The 21,702-nt window shown below is 44.3% G+C and overlaps 1 protein-coding gene across 3 annotated transcripts; it reads right to left on the bottom strand.

Annotated features, from left to right (window-relative positions):
• Positions 1 to 455: 455 nt before the first annotated feature.
• LOC105693061 (homeobox protein abdominal-B) lies at positions 456 to 14,037 on the bottom strand. Of its 3 annotated transcripts, XM_048657743.1 has the most exons (4): positions 13,958 to 14,037; positions 12,775 to 12,818; positions 6,991 to 8,076; positions 456 to 1,224 (listed from the first exon to the last, which is right to left on the bottom strand). In XM_048657743.1, the coding sequence occupies exons 3-4, from the start codon at positions 8,030 to 8,032 to the stop codon at positions 740 to 742; spliced, it is 1,527 nt and encodes a 508-aa protein (XP_048513700.1). In that variant the 5' UTR covers positions 8,033 to 8,076; positions 12,775 to 12,818; positions 13,958 to 14,037; the 3' UTR covers positions 456 to 739. The 3 variants fall into 3 exon arrangements, with proteins under 3 accessions (XP_048513700.1, XP_048513699.1, XP_012268152.2); XM_048657742.1 differs by lacking the exons at positions 12,775 to 12,818; positions 13,958 to 14,037 and having other exon boundaries at positions 456 to 1,185; positions 6,991 to 10,601; XM_012412729.2 differs by lacking the exons at positions 12,775 to 12,818; positions 13,958 to 14,037 and having other exon boundaries at positions 6,991 to 10,599.
• Between the last annotated feature and the right edge of the window lie 7,665 nt (positions 14,038 to 21,702).

Below are 21,702 nucleotides of genomic sequence, written 5' to 3' on the forward strand. Positions count from 1 at the left end.
CAGCTTAACCGCGAACTGCTGCTCTGTTAGGGATGTGAAGGTAGCTGCTATACAGTGCTATTTTTATTTTGCCGTACCTGCAGTCCAATACGATGTTTTTTTTTTTTTTTTTTTCTGTTGTCACACGGCTTTCAGAGTTTACTGCTACGATGTTAACGATAATAATAATAATTCTCTGGGGTCGATTCGGCGAAGGGGGTGGGTGGGGGATGATCTTATCATACGACGACGATGCGAAATAGTTATATAACGTCACACTCCTCTCATATTGTAATACCATATTTTATAATCACGGAAGTTTCCACATAATCCAGCTGTTTCGTTCCTCTTCTTCTTTGCTCTTTCCTTTTTCCTAATTTATCGTTTTTCTTTTGTTTCATCATAATTCTCACACGGCTAAACCGTGGGACGTCTGATGCAGTAGATGCTGCTGCGCGGCCTGCGCTAATTGGTGATTGTGCGAGTGGATGGAAGCCGCGGCCGCGGCCGCGGCTGCCGCCGCCGCTGCGGCCGTCGAAGAGGAATGCGGAAGCGGCGATACTCCGATTTGCGACACGGATTGACCGCCGTGGATACCGTGACCGTGAACGGTCGCCGCAGCCGTGGAACCGGGACCGACTAAACTGTAACCGTGAACACCGGCGATCCCGTGGGCGGCGGACGACGAGGAGGAAGAGGTGTGACTGTGGGAATGAGAATGATGATGGTTGTCGAAAACTACCCCAGAGTAAGCCGAGGGTCACTGATGATGTTTGACGAGTCCGTTCGCGTGGTGCGCCTGCGCAACGACGTGCTGGCCGGAAGATCCGTGGCCGGAAGCCGAATGATGATGACTTCCCGTCGCCCCGTGGTGATTCGCGTTGTTCGCGTTACTGTTATTGTTATTGTTATTCTGATTCTGGGACTGCCGTTGGCTGTTCTTCTTGTTCTTCATCCGTCGATTTTGAAACCATATTTTCACCTGCCGCTCCGACAGGTTCAAGTTTCTGGCCAACTCCCAGCGCTTCTGCTTGGACACGTAGGCGTTAAAAAGGAACTCTTTCTCCAACTCTAGCGTTTGGTACTTCGAATAAGGTTTACGCTTCTTCCGCACCGTCACCTGACCCGTCCATTCCAACGGATTCGTGCCACCGCAACTCACTCCCATTCCACCGACGCCGACGCTCACGCCGACGCCCAGGGACGCTGGAGAAAACAACGAAGATGGGGAGGAACCCCACATCACTTAACACAATTAGTTTGTCTGATATAATATGGATTTTGTTGGGATTTTTTTTTGTTTTTTTATTTTGATCATCAATTTCCATCACTGCCTCATAATATCACAGTCATCTCAATTACGGAACAGATGCTGCGATTTTTTAATTTTTTCCTTTTTTTTTTTTTGTTTCTTCCAAAATTTGAATCATCTGATCGAACGCAGGGATTTCGTTCGCGGGGAGATGGAGAAATTTTCTTCCAGGATCTCCGTCAGCTTCTTTTCGGTATACATGTATGTATTAGGCTGCAGCATCTCTTGCGTAATTGATTTCCCACGGCACAAATATTATATTCCGCATCATTGGAAATTTATATATACAGTTATATATCGTGTACATGTATATTATATATACGGGCTTTGCATGCAATGGGAAAGTATATGGGGAACGCGGAAAGAGTTGCCCGAACATTTCGTTGTACGTGAATACGTGTACCATAATTATTATTAATATACCAAAATACCGATGCAAAAAAAGAAGAAGAAGTTTTTTGACATATCGAAAATAAATTAATATACATGCATACTTGTGTATGTAATCGGTAAGTCCGTACCGGTAAATTTTTTTTCCCAATTTTTTTTGTTATTATTTCCTAATTTTTAGTTTTGTTACGTGTGTCTCATACACACGTGTGTTAATATAATTTTTTTTACCCCGCTCCCTCTCTCTCTCTCTCTCTCTTTATCTCTTTATTTTCTCTCTCTTATTCGCATGATACTTAATTAAATATTTTTGATTCGATCGTATAAGAACGTAATTAGCCATTCAAAATTTATAATCATCGCGTAAATTATTATTTATAGTCCGATTACGCGGTTCAACCGTGTCGAACAAGTTAAGATGGTATGTTATGAGTACCGGGGCATTATACGTATACCTATATAAGCGGTGGGTGCACGTATGTGGTACGTACTTATAGCGGGAACGCAATAGATTCACACGTATACTACGCACGCGTACGTAAGCGCGCGCGTGTAGTATACACACACACACATGGAGTGCGGGAGATGCTCGGAGATGCTGGATATAACACGATATAATTGGACCACCTCGACCTACTAAACGGCTCACGAAATATACCTCGACCCGAATTTACCCGGACGGTTAGTACAGCGTTGGGCCTCAAGTCGCGGCGGTCGAACACGAGGAATAATATTAGTAAGTTCGCTTCGTAATTCACGGCAGCTATGGGCTATGTTCTTTGATTTCCCCAATATTTTACCTGTCCGCTGAAAAAGGCGGCACGAGAGATAAGTAGTCCCTCCGCCGGTCTTATGGAAGCTTTATATCTAGGAATTCACGAAACACACGAGGTACGACGTCGACTCCGAGTCAGAGCGGTGTTTCAGATGAACGTACGTAAATTAAATTAAATTGAAAGTATATACATGTGTATATATGTATGTATATATACATTAATATGCGGTACACATAGAGAAATGTACGTGAGCCAATTATAGGCCACGTATTATGTATTCAAACGAACCGTGCAGGATGCTTGATATGTTTATCCTCTTTTATTCCAAGCTTTGATTTAAATGATTATTATTATTATTATTATTATTATTTTCTTCTTTTCTAGATTAATAAATAATGAGTCTCATAGCGGTTTCTCTGGCTCAATCCATGTGTTTGCATTAGGTACTCCACTGTACGATGAGAAGTTTCGATTCGTCGATTTGCCGTTAGAATTAAGAAATACATTTTTAAAACAATGTTAGCAAGATTTTTGAAATTTCTTATCAACGTAGTGTATGTATCGCGTGCTGAAAACCAGCTAAAATTAGATATCGCGTACAAGGGCGTATCCCACAAAATTGAGTATACTGGGACCGGGAGTAATAGGAGAGAAAATGATCGTTCGTTGCAAAATCGATTTTTTCGTCGATTGGTAGAGATGAAAAACCAACAAAGTCCAAAATTACAATGGAGAATCCACATCCCGTGTATAATATGCGTCGCTAATTTATTCCCGTGCATGTCCAACGGGCGTTATTTTTGTTCGACACCACGTACTCGTGTATTAAAAAAAACTCTTCGGAGCCCGGTTTTTTAACTAATTTAGAAAAAGAATATATATATTATAATTTCAAAAGTCATTCGATTTATGCTAATCGAACGATCAATTAGCGATACGTATAACGATATACCGACGTTTCTGTATACCCGCGCATGTTCGGGCATTCCACGGTTTCCTTCGTTAAATTCCGTTTTTTATTCCCCCTTGTGCTTTCTGATCGAAAAAAAAAAAAAAAAAAAAACAATAAACAAAAAACAGTACGTCGAAACTACCGAATTTCGGGACGGGAAGGATCGATCGCACGAAAAAAAATGTGATCGTCTAGACCACCGAGTTGATTGGCCCCGAGGTAGAGATAAGAAGCGCGATTAGGAATAACTCGCGTTACAAATAAATCGTTTCTCCTCCCTCTGAGAGGCGAGGAAAAAAATTATTCCTACATAAACGAAATAATCAAAGATAAATCAATCTACTCAAATTTGACGTTCGATTATTCCTATAGCTTATATCTATTGTTGTCTAGAAATACAAAAAGCATCAAGACTGAGAAAAAAAAAAACAAAAAAAAACGACGAAATTGACTAAAAAAGGAGGGAATGAAACGGATACCAAGGGTGGAAAAACGCCGAAGGTATGCGGATTTAAGTTTGGAATTTTCTCGTGCGGAGTATAGATAGAAGTATAGAAGGGTACTAGAAGTTATAGGTCGGTGTGAGCAGCCAGCTGGAATAGGACGTGTGTGTGTGGGTGTGTGTGTATAGGGCAAGTATATGCAGCGTAGAAATGTTCGGAGGGAATATAGGCGGGGGAGGGGGAGGGGGAGATACACAGGGTTAGTCTTGGGGTTAGTCTACAGGCTCGCGTGTGACGGGGGAGCCAAAGCGCTTAGGATAGTCGATATTATCCGCATTGTTTAGGCTGATTTACTGCAATCTTGTTGTTTCTATTACCGCGAGCCTTACGTCAACCCTCGAGTACCACACGAGCTTCCCCGAGTCTTTCTGTACTTTTGTACAAACTTGTGCCTTTTCTTTTTGTCTCTTTTTTTTTTTGCTCTTCTACTATTTCAAATCGATCGCGCCCGGAATTTCCTGAAAACGTTTCCATCGTCCTCCGGTGTTTATGCTAAAATTTTTAATCAACTGATTTATGAATTTCGTTATTATTTTATTTTATTTTTTTTTTTTAGTCCGACTCTTAATTACCCGTACACACGTGATAAATCCCTCTTCTGCTTCGAGATCCGTTAATAATGATTCATTACAACGACATCGCGTGATTCGAAAATGACTTTTTCAACAACGTTCGAAAACTAACGTTCAACGAATCATATCGACTCGGTGTGAAAACTGAAATACAGATACCGGCGTAAATAATTAAATTTTCGTCAATTCCGAGCTTCTCGTGTGTCTCGGTTAGGTACCCGAACATACCGTTGAGTCGTTTCGGGATTCGAGCGGCGAAGCCAACGAACGAACGGAGGTGAAAGCAAAAGGGCCCCCGTTCTCGGTAGCCCAGATCCGTTGTCGTCGTCGTACGTACGACGTGTACATACCTCGGAGCCGTCGGAGATAAAGCAGCTGCCATCTGTTGGTTCAAAGTCGTACGAAACGACGCGCATCTCCGCTGTACATACTTTGAAACGCGCCAACGCACCCCTTGCCGCGCGCTTTCCAGCGAGACCTCCTACTATCTATAGGTACGTACGTGTCGATGTAACGCGAGGATACGACCTATGCGATGCAAATGCGAAAGAGAGAGAGAGAGAGAGAGAGTGATATACGTCGCGCGGGGGGGATGAAGAAAGAAAAAAAAAGCGAGACGCAAGATGACCGATAACGACTCGTCTCGCTAACTTGTTAATTCGACGGGGTGAACGAGTATAAGAATTTCATGAAAACTCGAAAAGCGCACGCTTCGAGGCGATGCAGAGATTCCAGTCGCTCGGGGTCGTATGCATATCGTATAAACTCGATGAGATGCGACCAGTTTTTTTTTTTTCTTCTCCTTCTCTTTTTTTTTTCATTCATTACTTCATCGGGAGGAACGATTTAACGATCGACAAATCACGAATGACAATTTGCTCGGTCATGCTTCCTTAAACCACCATTCCCGTCTCGATTAATAAACGCTTCGAGGAATCACGGTAATTTTTGTTCAATTTTTTTTTTTTTTTGATTTTTTCTTCTTTTTCTCTTTCAATCATGTCCTCCGCACATGCTAACATCGAGTTGTACATCATCGTAGGTATGCATGCGTATAATATGTACGTTACACACTTTTACGATTACGAATTTCATTCGTGTATGGATGTGTACATATAATATAAATATCGCAGTAGTCACGGTATATTATATTATTTCCGCCGTAATCACCGAGGGGAAAGTTGCAGCCGAATCGTTGCAACGTTCGCGTGTAATTTTCGGTTAATTAGCAACTTCACGGCGATATTCGTGTTCGTACGTTATTTCGGTAATAGGTTTTTTACTCAAAGTTCGGTACTCCCCCCCCCCCCCCCCCCCCACCTCTCCCCCGTCTGCACCCGCGATGTCCGTAAGTACAGAGTTTATTAATTTATTTTTATTCGATACATTGAAACGGATTTTTCGATTCATTTTTAACTTTTTTCTTCATTCCTATACGTCCGCGGAGCTGTATATCTATAACCGCATCCGTGTACTGTATATACGACTGTGCTGAGCAGAAATTATAATTTCAAAACGATGCCACGTCTGGTATAAATCCCGCGAGTATTACTATTATGAATATCCCGTATAAAAACTGGTTTTAACGATCGGATGATTTTTTGCTTCAATAAATCGTTCGTCCGGCTTTCATCTGACAATTTCTAATTCTAATTTACTGAAAAGAAGAAAAAAAAAAAAAAAACAATCTCACAAGCTATAATTTGCAAATTCTAATCACCGTGAAAACAACGGGAAAATTATTCCCCGGATCAATTGGTAAAATAAAATAAAAAAACAAAAAATGATGGAAAATCAAAATCCACATGTAATCAAACGATAGGCGCATATCGTACGGAGAAAGTATAAATTTTCGACGTTTAATTGATCTTTTCGCAGAGACAGAAAAGCGAGAGGACACGCCGTACGCACTGTGTCACAGCAACATGAACATCAACGGCATTCGGAACCTACGCCTACCGCATTTCGCTGACGATTACCGCTTGCCTCGGGTCGAGGAACGAGGCGGATCAGCTGATCGGAGGCGCGCGCCAGGGTTTACGAGTTACGGCCACCAATAAACTCACCACGGGCCGTTGTTCGCCGCGACGTTTCACAGGCTACGCAGAGAGAGAGAGAGAGAGAGAGAGAGAGAGAAAAGAGAGAGAGAGGGAGAGAGATAGAGAGAGTGAAAGAGGGAGAGAGACGGGGTCGACAGAGGACGAAGAGACTAGGGGAAAAGAGCATAAAGAAGAGGAGGGGAAGAAAACGTAGTCGAGCGACGAACGCATGAATGAACGAATGACTTTACTTTTATGTCTACTAGAAGGTGTGTAAACATATATATATATGTTTACACACGTATACATAAATCGTCGGCGTGTGGTCGTTATTTAATTTTCATCCGTATTCGGGTCAACTCTTTCGTAATCGGGGTATCGGCGACGAGACAGTGTACACGCGACGAAAAATAAGGGGTACGACTGCAGTTCAATCGACAATTACACGATATAGAATTGATGCTTACCTGGAGGTGGGTAAGGACTGGAGGTGACTTGTTCGGGTGGTCCGTAATTTCTCAGACTCCCGTATCCCTCGTGGGCGAAGGTACCCTCGGCGGCTACCATTGCGGCAGCCGCCCTTCCCCGATCGTCGGCCGCCGAGGGTGTCAGATAAGGTATTCCGGCCTGCGAATGGGGGTGATGATGACCGGCGCCGTCAACCGGATGCGAATGCCTCGACGGATACGGCGGGTAATTGCACCAGGTCTGAGGAAAGTTCTGGTGACAGGAGGACACCGCCGATTCCCCCGCTCCGCCCCCCGTACCGCCGCCGGACGAGGAACCACCCCCGGCCGACGAGGTGGTCGTCGTCGCGCCCCCCGTCGCGTTGTACGACTTGTAATCGGAGGGTGTCAGACCGCTTGGTATTGTGGCGGTTGCCGGCGACCAGAAAAGCGCGGTTGCCTTACGGCTGTCCCTCGAGGAACCCGTGGTGGAGGTCGGATCGGTAGCCAGGTTGTAATAGGTGGGGGGGTTAGCACCCCCGTACGTCTGATGGTGATTTAGTACGTCCGCGGTGCCGCCCGACGAGTAGTGGGTGTCTTGATGGTGGTGGGGACTGTAACCCGCGCTCCAACCGCCCTGAGAGCCCGCCGTTGACGTGTGCGAATGCCTTATCACTCCACCGGCTCCACCCGATGCACCGGACGGTTCCACGCACGGCACTTCCCCGTACGTCGAACCACCGCCGGGTGTTGCCGTCAACCTTTTCGCCGGTATGTGAAGTGGTCCAGCGGCGCTGTTGCTCGCCACGGACGATGCGCTCGGTGACGTCGAACTCGCACTCGCTGTCTGAGGCGGTGCTACGGTTCCTACCGATGCAGGTGCACCCGGAGAAGTCGGCGTGGTCGCCTGTTGGTGAGAGCCTGGCGTCGAGTTCTGCTGTTGTTGTTGTTGCTGTTGCTGTTGCTGTTGCTGTTGCTGTTGTTGTTGCTGGATGGGCAATAGAGACGAAGTGGGCAGTACTGGAGGTGGGCTGTTCTCGTAGAGGGTGCTGCTGTTCATCATGGCCCACCAGGTGGTCAACCCGGTGGAATTCCCCGCTTCGGAGGCTGCAGCCATCGGCGTGACGGAGCCAGGATGGCCCACGCCGGAACCGTGCAACGGTGCGGCGTGCACATTGTCGTACAGCGTCGCCGTCGAACAAGCCACGTGATCGGCGATGGTGCAGATAGTGACCGTTAATCGACGGAATTATAATGATCGTTGAATACGTTCGATCGATCAATGATATTGTCCCGGCAGAACGCACCACCGCGCGACAGGCGATGACGATATCGAGGAACGAGACGAAACGAAACGTTCCCGGACAATGCACGTAGACGGATTTTATATTTCGTCGAGGAGCGATCGATTCACCAGAAGCAGCCGGATGACACGGAGATGGTAATTTCGTTGTAGACGGTGTCCAGCATCGTCGTAGTCCGCGGGTCCGTGGCGGTGTAAATAAAGAGTTGGTCGCGTGTTTCCCGAAGAGGGTGGGTACAGGGGAGAGAGGGTAGGTGGGGAGGACGGAACGGCGCGGCGCGGCAGACAGGCCGAGGGTGTCGTTCGAGGGGGGGAGGAGGAAACGACGTATGGAACGAGAGAGAGAGAGAGAGAGAGAAAGAGGGCGAGAGAGAGAGAGAGAGAGAGAACGTGGAACGAAAGCAGCGAGAGAAAGATGTAAAGGCAATGTGAGAGATCGAGAAAAGGGACAGAGATCGGTCGTGTGTAGGGGTGTATCGGTATACGCGTATGAAAATGTTTCGAATGGAATTACAGGTTGAGGGGTGAGAACGGGATTGATAAAAGAAATGAGCAAAGGTCAGGCGATGTCATCGGTATAGGAATTATATATATATATATATATATCCGGCAGTAGATGCAGCGTTCGATGAGATCCAGTTGTTTTATTCGTTTTTTGGATTTTTGGATGTATTTGTTGTTTTTTTTTGGTTTGTTTTTGTTTTTCGTATACGATCCAACGAGGAGAAGAGAGATGAAACAGAAATAGGTACACACACGCGATTTAATATGTTGATTCAGTTTGTACAATTTTATACATGTATCTATATATTTTGTTCCATATGCATGTGTGAGTATATATGTGTATGTATATATACGTATACGTGTTATCTCGATGTCGTGTTCGATTATTTATTCGTTAATTTTTTCTTTTATATTAATAATTGTCCGCACGATGTGACACGTGCGTAGTAGTAATAGTAGTAGTAGTAGTAGTAGTAGTAGCGGTTGTAGCGGTAGTACGTAACGTTATCGTTGTGAAAATTTGTCCCTCTGATCGATAAATCACGGTTAGCGAGACACTTGAACAAAAATTATATACCATACATACGGGTATACAGGAATTTATTTACGGTACGGTACAGAGTACGTCACCACTTTATTATTTTCAATATTATTTTCAGTTCAACAACCAACAAATAAAATAGTAACAGCTCCTCGGTATATATTTAAAACAATACTTGGTCACAGTGTTTTCACGTTTTTCAATTACTAACGTTACAACTGTCACCCCACGGAACATCACCAATCCTCCCTCGTTCTTGTCAACGTTAAACAACAAATTATTGTACTTGTTATAAAATCGGACGCAATTATTCGTTTCTTTTACGCCTCTTCAATGATTTAAATTTATTTAAAAACCAGCACACCACCCTATACTGACGCACACTCAACGAATAGTATATATCTATATATATCTATATATATATATATATAGATAAAAATATGTCCCTCAAATATTGCACGTATTATTTTTCCCTTCGACGCCCTTTAAACGTCGTGGTTTTTAAACAGCAGCACCCGTTTTAAAGAGCCAGAGAGGCGGCACGCGGACGTTCGTCGTGTAATACGGCGCGCGATTTCAGTGCGTTACAAGTCAGCCCAGCCAGTCAGCCAGCCGAGGATTTGGCCTAGTGGTAGTGGAAACGTTCCGTTCGTAGTCAGCCGCGAGCGGATTTGGAATTGACGAGAAAAGAAAAAAAATATTCCCCCGGCTCGTCCCTCGAATTTAGGGTTGGTTTCGGTATCGAAATCTACTTTGCAACCGCTCGCGCGTCTCTCCTCTGTTTTCCTTTTCGTTTCTCTCCTTTTCCGATTTTTTGTTTCCCCCTTTTTTTTTTTTTTTTTTCTATTTTTTTCGTCGTGTGCGTATCGTTGGGTCAGTCGCTTTCGTTACGCCCAATAAAATTGCTCCCCGTTCCTCGGTCGGGGGGATTGTTCGGCGACGCTTTCCCCTTACTAGTTCGACTCCAAGTAAGGCGCACACGTACGACAATGTCAACACAAAAAGAGAGCCCCTTTCTTCTCGCTTAGCCTCGCCGAGCCGTACTGAACGTTCACTGAGCTCCGTCGGCGCGCACTCCTGACGAAGCTAAGGGCATCGCAAGCGCGATCTGTCGGCGCGCCCGTCAACCGATTCTTCGCCTCTCCTCTCTCCCCCCGTTATCCACAAATTTATCCGTCTCTCTCGCCCCTTACTTCCATCTCTCTCCCGCCATCCCGAAGCGCGCGTCCGTCCTTCTTCGCTCTCGGAGAATCGCCGCGCTTCCCTCTCTCCGCTTCGTCATCCCTGTCCCGCACCCCCACCTCCTCCTACTAGTCGTCTTCCTATTCCTCTTCCTCCTCGTCCTCTCGAACCTCCGACAGGTCCGACGACGACGACGACGAAGCGCCGCGTATCGCTGCTATTCGCTGGATACAATGACGAGGAGTAACGCGAGCGCGACCAACTGGCCTCTCCGAATAACCTGATAGAACTTACGCACCGCGGAATTGTACCCGTACTCGTTATCTACGTACGCGTTAATGTTTCTCAAACCTGGCGGTATGACGGGCTAAGCGAGCGAACTGAAAATAAATTATATACCGAACTCGAAAGCTCATTCTCTCTCTCCCACACGCGGGGTATGGATACCATTATTATACGTGCCCCCGATACCGTCAGACTCTTACATCACGTCCGTACGGAAAAGCTCGGCGATCTTCGGTATAACGATCGAAGTTTTTTCAACAAAATTTCACCGTGTCGCGAGTCGGATAGGTTGCGGAAAAATTGAGGAAAAGCTCGAGGAGCTTCCGGTTCGCCGATTTCGTTCCTCTCTTATTTTGTTTTTATTTCTTTTTTTTTTGTTTTTGAAAATTTTTCTCGGGGCGCGAGCTTCGCTGCTATCTACGGTACATACGTATACACATCGTATACGGTAATTCCCTGCACCCGCGTGCAACAATACGTTGTTGCGTCACGGGTGTACTGCAGCAGTCTAAATCTCAGTACTTTTATGGGCAGTAAAGTAAAACGGTCTGACAACAATGCCGCGCGCCTGCAAGCTCCTTGACCCCCTTTCAGCCCCCCCCCCCCTGCCCCCTCCCTGAACGCCTCGACGCGATACACATACGTCTGTGTAACCGTATACCGGTTGCAAGTGTCTAAAATCGCGATCCATTGATTAATTGAACGGTGCTAGGAATTTTTTGCCAATGAAGAATGCCGAAGCCGAGCTTTCGGGAACGCTTTTCTACAATTGGAAACGAAAATACCCTCGTTCGATTCATTCCAGGGTAAAGATGAAGAAACTTGGTCAGTAGATATACCTATGTATATGTATATTGTATGTATTTACTCTCCACGTGACACTTGTGCTTTTGGCACAGAGTCGCGGCTTTTGCGAGGTATAAACCGGGTATAGTATAGTCGGTAGGAGGATACGCGCGCGTTCTTGTTGTTATACAGATCGTTCGAGATCATGAATGGGACTTTATAGCGATCCGACCACGTCTGGATTGTATATAACTGTAGATAGGTTGTACGAGTGACGACCGTGATACAGAGTTTAGTGGCTACACTTTACTATGACACCTTTATATATATCGTTACGATAAACTTCTTCCCCCCTTTTCACTGCCCCCCCCCCCCGTTGTCGACAACTTCGTACCTCGGAATCTCGCCATTCCGTTGCATTCGAACGAATTAGAAAAAAAAAAACTTGAAATCAAAACTGAAATATACTCGGATGAAACGAAAAAAAACAAAAAAATCGAAACAAGGATCTTCGACATCTCGTGGGCGCGAGGACGAAAAATTAGTGAGCCCTTCGGCCGAGCCGGTTCGAGGAGAATCTTCCTATGGAGAAGATCGTGAAGAGGTTGTGAGATGTACACGTACGAGTGCGTGGCTTCGTCGAGGGGGAAGAGCCACCGGAAGTTAGCCGGTACCAGTTTTTCCTCAACGATTGGTATGCGAGACGCGCGAATCGTCGGCGATCGCTGTAGATACTTACTACCGGAGAGTGTGCGTCTAACTAACAAGTCGGTGTTACGTGCGTATACGATTGAGAGAGAAAGAGAGAGAGAGAGAGGTGTGCGTCTGGCGGACGTGAAGAGAAGGATAAACAAATATTCACCAACACTGACGCGTTCATGCGTGTGCACGATAATCTCTACGAATAACGCCATCCGCAAGGATCCCCTCGATTCCGATCGAAATCTAATTATGATCAACGTTTTTTTCGGCGTTTCCAAAAAAATTCAGTTTTCGAACCTTCGTAAATAAACGCCGCGTTTCGTTAGTTTTTTTTTGTTATTTTTCCCCAAGTGTCTCGCTCTCGGATTTTCGATTTTTGAATAATTGCTTCGAGAACCGATAAATTTGTACAAATTTTTTTTTGACAGTCCGTGAAATTGAGGGCTATACGCGAATATATTTACAGGTGTATAAGGACCATAGGTAATGTACGTTGACTCACCTGGCAATCCGGGAACGGTTGCGGGTTGAAACACGTGGGAGAACCTGAAACACGATGAAGGTTTAGAGAACACTGATTATCACCTTGGAACCGCGCGGCATCGAGTACATGTATAAAGATTAACGCACCTGCCGAACGTTACGCCTAAACTATCCGACCAATCGATGTCGTGCGATCATCGCGTTTCACAATTACGGTACAGTCACGGTATAACCCAACTACACGTATACATTACATGTACTTACCTACCGGGTTGGTACATATGTACGCGATATACCTATACCTAACGGGTCGAAAATGATTTTGGTCATGATATTGAAATAGCCCGAAGCATGCGGCTACCGTGCGTAATTTTATTACCGACACACATGTGTATGTAATCGCGATTCGGTGTGTATATAGTATATACAGATAAACGCGTACACGAAACTGTATAATGAGATGCGCGTACATAAATCGTAATTATCGAGAAAAAAAATTTTACTCCGTTATTGAATTTACGATAATTTATGGTACCCGTATGAGAGCGCGTAGCTTCCGCGAGAATGAATAAATAAATGAATACCGTCGGACTAAAATATCCTGAAAAAAAAATAATCGCGATAAATTCTCGAATCGCCGCGAATGTATACCCTGAAACGGATCAATTCGTTCGTTTTTCGTTCGGATTGGCTGTAGAACTTCCGGTAGTCCTCTTTAGTCGTTTGCTATCGTACCCAATAAGCTCGACACTTCTCTCTAGTGGCAATAAAAGGCTAAATTCGGTGGCCCGGCTAAATGGTATCCGCCTAAAGTAAAGGTAATCCACAGCGGAGGAGGCTCAGGCACGTTTTCACCTAATATTTGGAATCACCAACCCCTCCGCGACAGCCATCGGCATCCTGTCAACCCTCCGGGGCTAACGGGGCGTCGACGAAAATGGACGTATATGTACTCGTCTAAATACGTCGTCGCTCTTATTATTGAGAGAAAAAAAAAAAAAAAAAAAAAATATGAAAGGAAGAAAATCTTCCCCAAAGCTAAGCTTCTCCGCCATTCGTGTGGCCCCGAATTTCACTTTTGGTACCGATACAAATATCCCCAAAGAAAAGAGGATCCCGATGCGCGTGGAATGTATTTTTTTCTCCCCCCCCCCCCCCCCCCCCCCCCCATGTAATCGTTTGAATTGTAATGAAAAACTCACCTCCTCAGGTCGTAAGAGTACGTGTTTTCCACTGTGCGGTACACTTTGAAGCCTTTTCTGGACAGTTTCGCGAGGGAAAAAATCAGCCTGCAAAATTAATAATTAAGGAGTAAATTAAACGTTCAGTTATTGTAGCACAGATTCATTGTAACACCGTATCGGATGATATGTATATATAACACCTTAATGGGCAAACCTCACGGGGTGAATTTTATACGGGGTGGCGAAGGGGGGATGGGGGTAAGGTTATCCCGTAGAGCAGTTTGTGTCGCGCCAGGTATAAAGACCCATGGCTTGTACAGCCCTTAATGGTCTACACCCCAAAGCAAGTTATATTATGGCCGTATAAGACATCGCCATCGCGATCGTATATATATATATATATGTATAATATATATTATATATATGTAATGAAGAAAAGGCGGAAAGGAAGTAACATCGCTAAGCAAGTTTTCTCACACAACGAAAACTTCAGATACTATAGGAGTTCTGGTTTTGCTTCGCATACCTTATATAATACAATCGTCTGCACTGCATCGTATTTAAACAAATGGACAAAAAATTCATTCACCGACCCTATATTGTATAGATGCAACGGCTTTTTCACCGATTTTTTTAACCTCCATTGTACCGCATGTAATAAAATTGTTAAAATCAAATCACACGCGTGGTTTGCTACGCGTCTATACGCGAAGGGGTGCTTTTCGAGGATCCGGAGATTTTCCGCTCGTTGAGAATAAAAAAAAAAAGAAATGAAATAAATGAATAGATATATACAGACATTACACGTATTTATATACCATTACGGTCGTCAGCTGACAAATGTGCGTATGTATATGTATATCTCACGCACGTATAGATATATATATATATATATATATATATACGTATATATATCGGTATACAGCCGTGGTGCTGCGGGGCGACACCTCGTGATCTTTCGCGGTCGACGAGGGAGCCGGTGGCAAAGGGGGTGCGGGTTTATGGCACATCTCGTTGGCGACCAAGACCCTGCGGAGAAGGCCAAGTGAAGACGTTATTCATTCACGTCCAGGTTATACAGAGCTAAACTTCTCCTCGCGTCATTTCAAACAGCTTCCAAAGGACTTTCGAGACCCCCATCTCACCCTATTTATTATCCTATATACGTACAGTTATACATATATATGTATATATATCTGTAGGACGATCTTCCCGCGAATTATACGTACGTCTGTATACACACCTATTCAAGAGTTCTTCCGAATACCTTCGACTCTTCGAGTGCATAGTATAGGTGCAAATTATATCAGCGCACACGCATCGTGTGGCGCGAAATGCAGTTTACCGCAGATCACCGTATATAAAGCTGCAGTTCCGTCGAGCTACGGTTAGAATACGATTTATTACTGAGAAATAGTACCATAAACAACGATTATTATTGCTGTTGTTATTATCACATATTATTGTTATATGTGCCAGTCTACTCCTCGGAATCTCCGACGACAACTCACTCGTCGCTGTTATGTACTCGTGATAGTAATTTCCTGTTTTTTTTTGTTTTTTTTTTTTCTCTCTCGTTCCCTCTTCCCATGCAACAACTTTCCCCTTGTATACATATAATACGTATAGCCGAATTATAAACACGCGACAGCTAGCTGCAGCTGGGAAGATCTTTTTTTTCCGTCTATTTTCTATTCAAAGGAAGTTTGGCAAAAAATATAAAATTGATTTCGGCCGATTCGCGTGTGTACGATAGGTTAATTAATTAATGGTGGAAATTTACCTGCATATAATGAGAAACTAACTAACATATCGAAGGACGATTATATTTTATCGATAAAATACATAGGTATGTATATATAAGCTGGTTCGCGTGATGCAGTGAATTCCCGAAGTATGTAACATACATAGGATAGATATGTATATTTTTGATGGAGAGAACGGACGCGTCGCGGGAAAGAAGGTTTGAGTAAAGTCTGCAGAAGATTGCAAACTTTTTCTTGGCCGGGCGGGATCAGCTACGTAGAACGCGGAGATTGGATTCTTCGTCTCGCTTATAGCTACGCTATGCTGGACACGAGAAAGCTTTTTCCCCCCCTTCCCCATCCCTTATACTTCACTGCTGATGCTGCTTCAGCGCTAACAGAGGCAACCCCTTACGTTTCCACCGCCCCTTTTCACTCGCGCTAACTTACATGTACTACCTAGGTATGTATAGAGTCGCTTTCAAAATGAACGTATGTCTAGTATACGGAACTTCGAGCTGCAGCGTAAGCTCGCAGATTTTTTGCCGTACATACCTAAGGAAATGTATGTGGCAAATTTGAAAACGATGAAAACGAGATTTCCCCCGCATATTCGACTTCATTTTGACGAACAAACACTCGAGATTTAATCGAGGGAGAAGTTTTTAGGTAGATATGTATGTATGTATGTACATCGGAATGAGCTACGCGCGACAACTCTGATCGTTATTTAGGTACATACCTAACGCCTATATACATAAACACCATATACGGAGGGCGGATTTACTACCGATAAAATCAATCAGTAGTTTATGACCAGGTTACAGGTAGCTATATACAATGATCTACCTATACGTCGATCGATTCGATTGGCCCGTAAGGCTCTCTGGTTACAAGTTGAAGAGCCCCCGTCGCTTGTAATTCTCCGTACCTATCGATAAAGTGAAAGAAGAACGTGAAATGAATTCATATGAAAACGTGAAAATTTATTCGCTGATGAACGCGATAATTTTGTCGACGCTGCAAGTAATTCGGAATATCGATAATCGATAGTGAAAATGAAACGAGAAAACGAGATGAGAACGAAATAGATGAAGAAAAATATTAAAAAAACACAAAATTTTGTACGTTGATTAAAAATTCCAACCCTTATTCTAATACCGCCGGGCGCGAGGGTATGAAATTAAAATGTATCCGTACACAGCGAAAAGTATGAAGGGGTTGACTTTCGAGAGTCGAAAGCTGAAGAAACGTGCAGGGGAAGGGATGATGAAAGAGTGGGAGAGAGAGAGAGAGAGAGAGAGAGAAAGGAAGAGAAGGAGAAGGACTTCCATACCATGTAAACGTGACGCGTGCCGTTTTGAACAGACGCGTCGGGACGCCGTTCTCCTATCTGCTTTCCCCTCTGCGTCTCTTTCTCGCACTCTCGTTTCCAACCCGGAAAAGTAATGGCCGACCGTCCAATCGGGAAGGGCGGCTACACCGACGAACGAAGAGACCGTGCCGCGACCCGGGGACCTCGTCCAATATGGCAGAGGCGCGCACACTACGAGGGAGCGTCGAGACGCCGCCGGTTGGAAAGACGCGCAGCATATCGCCGCAGACAAGAGACCTACCCTACCATATTCCCCGGTACTATACTTACGACACAAATACTCGACGGCACAAAGAATCTGTTCATCTACTCCCACGAACAAGAGTGGGTATTATAAGGTTGATTTTTTTTTTTTTTCTACCCCGAGTTACTCAACTCACGGAAACTTGACGTAATAAAAATCTGGACAATTACGACAACGAGTGTCTGTATAGAACCGAAAAAATAACAGAAATAAAATACATACAGTTTGCTGTTCTCTAACTTCTCCCGCGATGAATAGTGTGACGTGTAACTACCAAATTTTTTCCCAAGCGAAAAGTTACCGTTTTTTTTTTCTCTTGTAGGCACACGTATCAGGGTGGTGCTTAACAGGGTTGTTTTTGAATTTCGATGCTCCCAGGGGCTCGAATGCTTCTAAATAAATTTAAAAAAATTCCCCGAAAATCTGAGCTCTGAATATCAACTCTGACAATAAGATAGTCCGCATTGCCACCGAAGTTTCTTATGGAAATAACATGAGAATAACATGTTTGTTCTTTGAAATTTTCGAGAATAACATGTTTGTTCTCATTTTTTTCTAGAGTAACATGTTTGTTCCTGTAATTTTCGGGTATGATATGTTTGTTCTTTAAAATTTTATTCTCATTATTATTCTGTTATTCTCATGTTATTTTCATAATTCTCTATATATTCGTCAACGACCGATAAAATTTAAAAGAACAAACATATCATACCCGAAAATTACAAGAACAAACATGTTATTCTCATGTTATTCCCATAATTCTCTATATATTCGTCAACGACCTACAACGTTTCAAAGAACAAAACATGTTATTCTCATGTTATTTCTATAATTCTCTATATATTCGTCAACGACCTACAACGTTTCAAAGAGCAAACATGTTATTCTTATGTTATTTCCATAAGAAACTTCGGTGGCAAGCGGACTATGTTAGAGTTGGTATTAAGAGCTCAGATTTTCAGGGAATTTCTTTGAATTTATTTGGAAGCGTTCAAACCCCTGGGAGCATCGAAATTCGAAAACAACCCTGTTAAGGACCACTCCAATACACATAAATCTAAGCTAAAAGGCGCAATAGACATTTATCTCTGTGATCGAACTAACGAAGGATGAAATTATTTTGACTCTAATTTGTTTTAATCCTAGAGAGAAATAATGCGATACATATAGGTATACAAGTCTTTATAGATGTACTCGCTATTAAAGATTGAGTGTGATCTAATAAGCGGGTAGATATTATACGTCTGAAGGGTAGCGAGCGGTTAGAGCACGTGTTGATGTAGCGTCAGCTGTGCCGTAGCTTCCCTTATATTCCATCGTCGAAAGTATCGCGAGCTGCCGCGTGAGATCGTGACGCGGGACGACGGGCTTCCCGGTAGAGAGAGAGAGAGAGGGGTAGGGGTCGGTGCGACGTCGAAAGGGTCGAGGGGGTAAAAACGCTAGGGGTGGGTCGCCCGCACCGGTCGGCCAACGGGAATCGCGAGGCGCCACTGGCCGGTGCACTCGGCCGTGCATCTGCATTTCATTAAATGAAATACGAGCGTCGACGAGCGGGCAGGTACTATACCGTAAGAATCTCAGGAAAGTGAACAACATAGGGAACTCATGAGCGCGAGAGAGAGCTTATGGAAGTTCCGTGAGTGCGAGACAGACAGACTGCCTGCCCCTCCGTTGCCTTTGAGTCCCCACTCCGCCAAATTGTAAACAGACTATCGCTAGAGCTGTGATAGCCTGTTTAAAGAAAATCAATAAAAAAAAGTCTGTGATATCAAGAATAATAAGTATTAATAATTGTAATTAGAATCATTAAAGATTTAAATACATTTACATAAACAAAAAAAAAATTATATTTTCATGAGAAAACCTTCATTTTGAATTGGGAACTTTTTTGAAAATTTTTTAATATTTAAAGGAACAAAGTCAATCATATTTATGCTAATGGTTTTGTTTTATCAATTGTGAGAGAAAAACACTCTCAACCCGAACGCGCTTACTTAGATCACAGCTCTAGCGATGGTCTGTTTACAATTTGGCGGAGTGGGGACTCGAAGGCAACGGAGGGGCAGGCAGTCTGTCTGTCTCGCACTCACGGAACTTACATAAGCTCTCTCTCGCGCTCATGCGTTCCCTATGTTGTTCACTTTCCTGAGATTCTTACGGTATACCTATATAGGCACGGAAAGCGGAATGATTTAATTAAGCGCAACCCAGCGAATAACGGACCTCCAAGCGTTTTCATCAACACGACCCATTCGCGCATATTACCGAACGATGTCGGGGTGACGGAGCGGACAAAGGGACGTTCGCATCCCCGTTATTTTTCGAAAATCACCCCCGCAGATCCCGCGATGAAATATTTTACATCGCTGCGTGTAAAAGCTCCAATTTTCTTTTTCATTCGTTCGTCTCTTTCGGTGGTTCTGATTTTCGGATCTCGAGATTCCTCGGCCAGACCTGGAGCATCGGAGGGTAGTTCGCGACTGCAGAGTCTAGGCTACGGCACAGTCGGTATTGAGTCAAGGATGCGAGGAAAGCGTTTCGTGCTCCAGGGGCCGCGTTTCCATGGGAACCGTCGTCATTGGGCAAAGCCTCGGCTAGCTCCCCCTCCACTTTCAACCCTCGCCTAGGTTCTACCATCGCTTAGATTCGCCTCCCACCGAATGTATAGGTATGTATCTGCAAATCCGCTCACCTATCCGCACCCTCTATCTGCTCGAATTAAATTTTTTTTCAGCCGGAGAAAAAGCGAAAATTCAAGGAGACCTCCACTCGCGGAAATCGCGGCGAGGTACGAACGGAGGGATAAAAGGAGGTAACGGAAATCATTTTATCAACTAAAAATTCCTACCTGTGTAACACGTAGAGGGACGTGTACGTACGGGGGCACATATACCTGGGCGGGGACCACGGGAGCTTGCGAAAGCACCTAGGTGTATATCCTCCTCCGGGAGCTCTCTATAAATAATTCAACCGAAATAATATCATCCCTGGCAACGTTACGGAGGCAGCAGCATCGGCGCTGCGTGAGCTCACTGCACAGACGTCAACGCCGTCAGTTCTTAGCTCTCCGAGAATTCTCTCATACCTATATATATATATTTCTCCTCCGCCTTCCGGCCGCTGTACCGCTGCTGTATATATTTATGTTATACTCGCGACTTACGGTACGCTATACTACTAGCCAAGAAGGCGTAACGTTTGTCGTGATGTCCGTTTTTCCGTCTCACTTTTACCCTATAAGTCGAGTAGTAGGTATAGATCCTTATATATACATATATGTGAAGCTGTAACGGGATGCAGCGCGGCAGAGGGCAGTTAAACCTACCTGACGCCCGTTTCGAAAATTCTCTCTCAATATAACGCTGTGTATAACGCGGAGCTTGCGCACCATGAATTATAAATGACTTTCGGAGGTTTTTCAGCAGGAAGGTTAGCCGCTACCGTGTAGACGGAAATATACATTTCGATTTGCACTCACGACAGGTATGATATTTTCATAGATAAAATATATAGGTACAGGAATTTATGAATAGCGATCGACCTAGACTCTCCCCCTTATACGTATATACCGAGGCGATATCGTGTTTTATATATGACTCCTTTCATTCCGTTGGAGAATTCGGATTTTCTTATTTTATTTGTTTTTTTTTTCTCATACATTCGCTCCTTCCTTCGAGATTGACTTGCATGCCGTCGAAACGGCGTACCCGCTGGTGGGGGGGTATCGGCTGCCGTTGGTTACGTCAAGATGTTTCCGATATCGTGAGGTGAATGCAGAAAATCTAATCGAATTTATGATTATACGCGTCGAGCCTCGCAAAGAGAAGGAACGAAAAAGAGAAAAAAAAAAAAAAAAAACGTCGCACGCGGTTAGTCATTGGCCATAAAGTTGGGTGGTGTGGTACGCGGGGAGCTTCGGCGAGTGAAGGGGGGGTGATCGATACACCGTATATCTATATAGAGAAAAATATGGGCCGGTGGTTTTGCACGTATACATATAGGAATTCGTGGTTTTTCGAAGCCCCCTGAAAATATTCGCGCGAAATCCGATCCGCGGTTGTATGAAAAAAAAGAAAAAAAACAATTTCTACCAACTTTTCGAAACCACGAAGCAAACGCTCCTACCCCTCATCAGTTGTATATCGCGTTGAAACAAACTAACTAATCCCGAACAACCGAGCGGTAACGATTTCGAAGTTTAATTACTTTACCGTATATAAACGGTTAGAATTCAACTCGCTCTGTGTATAAGGAGAGCCGAGTAGAACGGAGTAGGCATGTAGAGGTATTTACATCCTGACATCAGTTTATTATACGTGCAAAGTTTTGTCTGACGTTGAATTTTCGTATGCCCGGAACGAGCCGGGGTGGGAGATCAAGAGGTGAAGTTCCGGGAACG

The sequence above is a fragment of the Athalia rosae genome, chromosome 6 (assembly GCF_917208135.1).
Source record: "Athalia rosae chromosome 6, iyAthRosa1.1, whole genome shotgun sequence".
Lineage (NCBI taxonomy): Eukaryota > Metazoa > Arthropoda > Insecta > Hymenoptera > Athaliidae > Athalia > Athalia rosae.

Coding starts and splice junctions, on each gene's coding strand:
- LOC105693061 (XM_012412729.2), bottom strand. CDS start 8,086: ATGGCTGCAGCCTCCGAAGCGGGGAATTCCACCGGGTTGACCACCTGG. Junction 1,225..6,990: donor CAGTCCTTACCCACCTCCAG/GTAAGCATCAAT, acceptor AATTGTGTTAAG/TGATGTGGGGTTCCTCCCCA.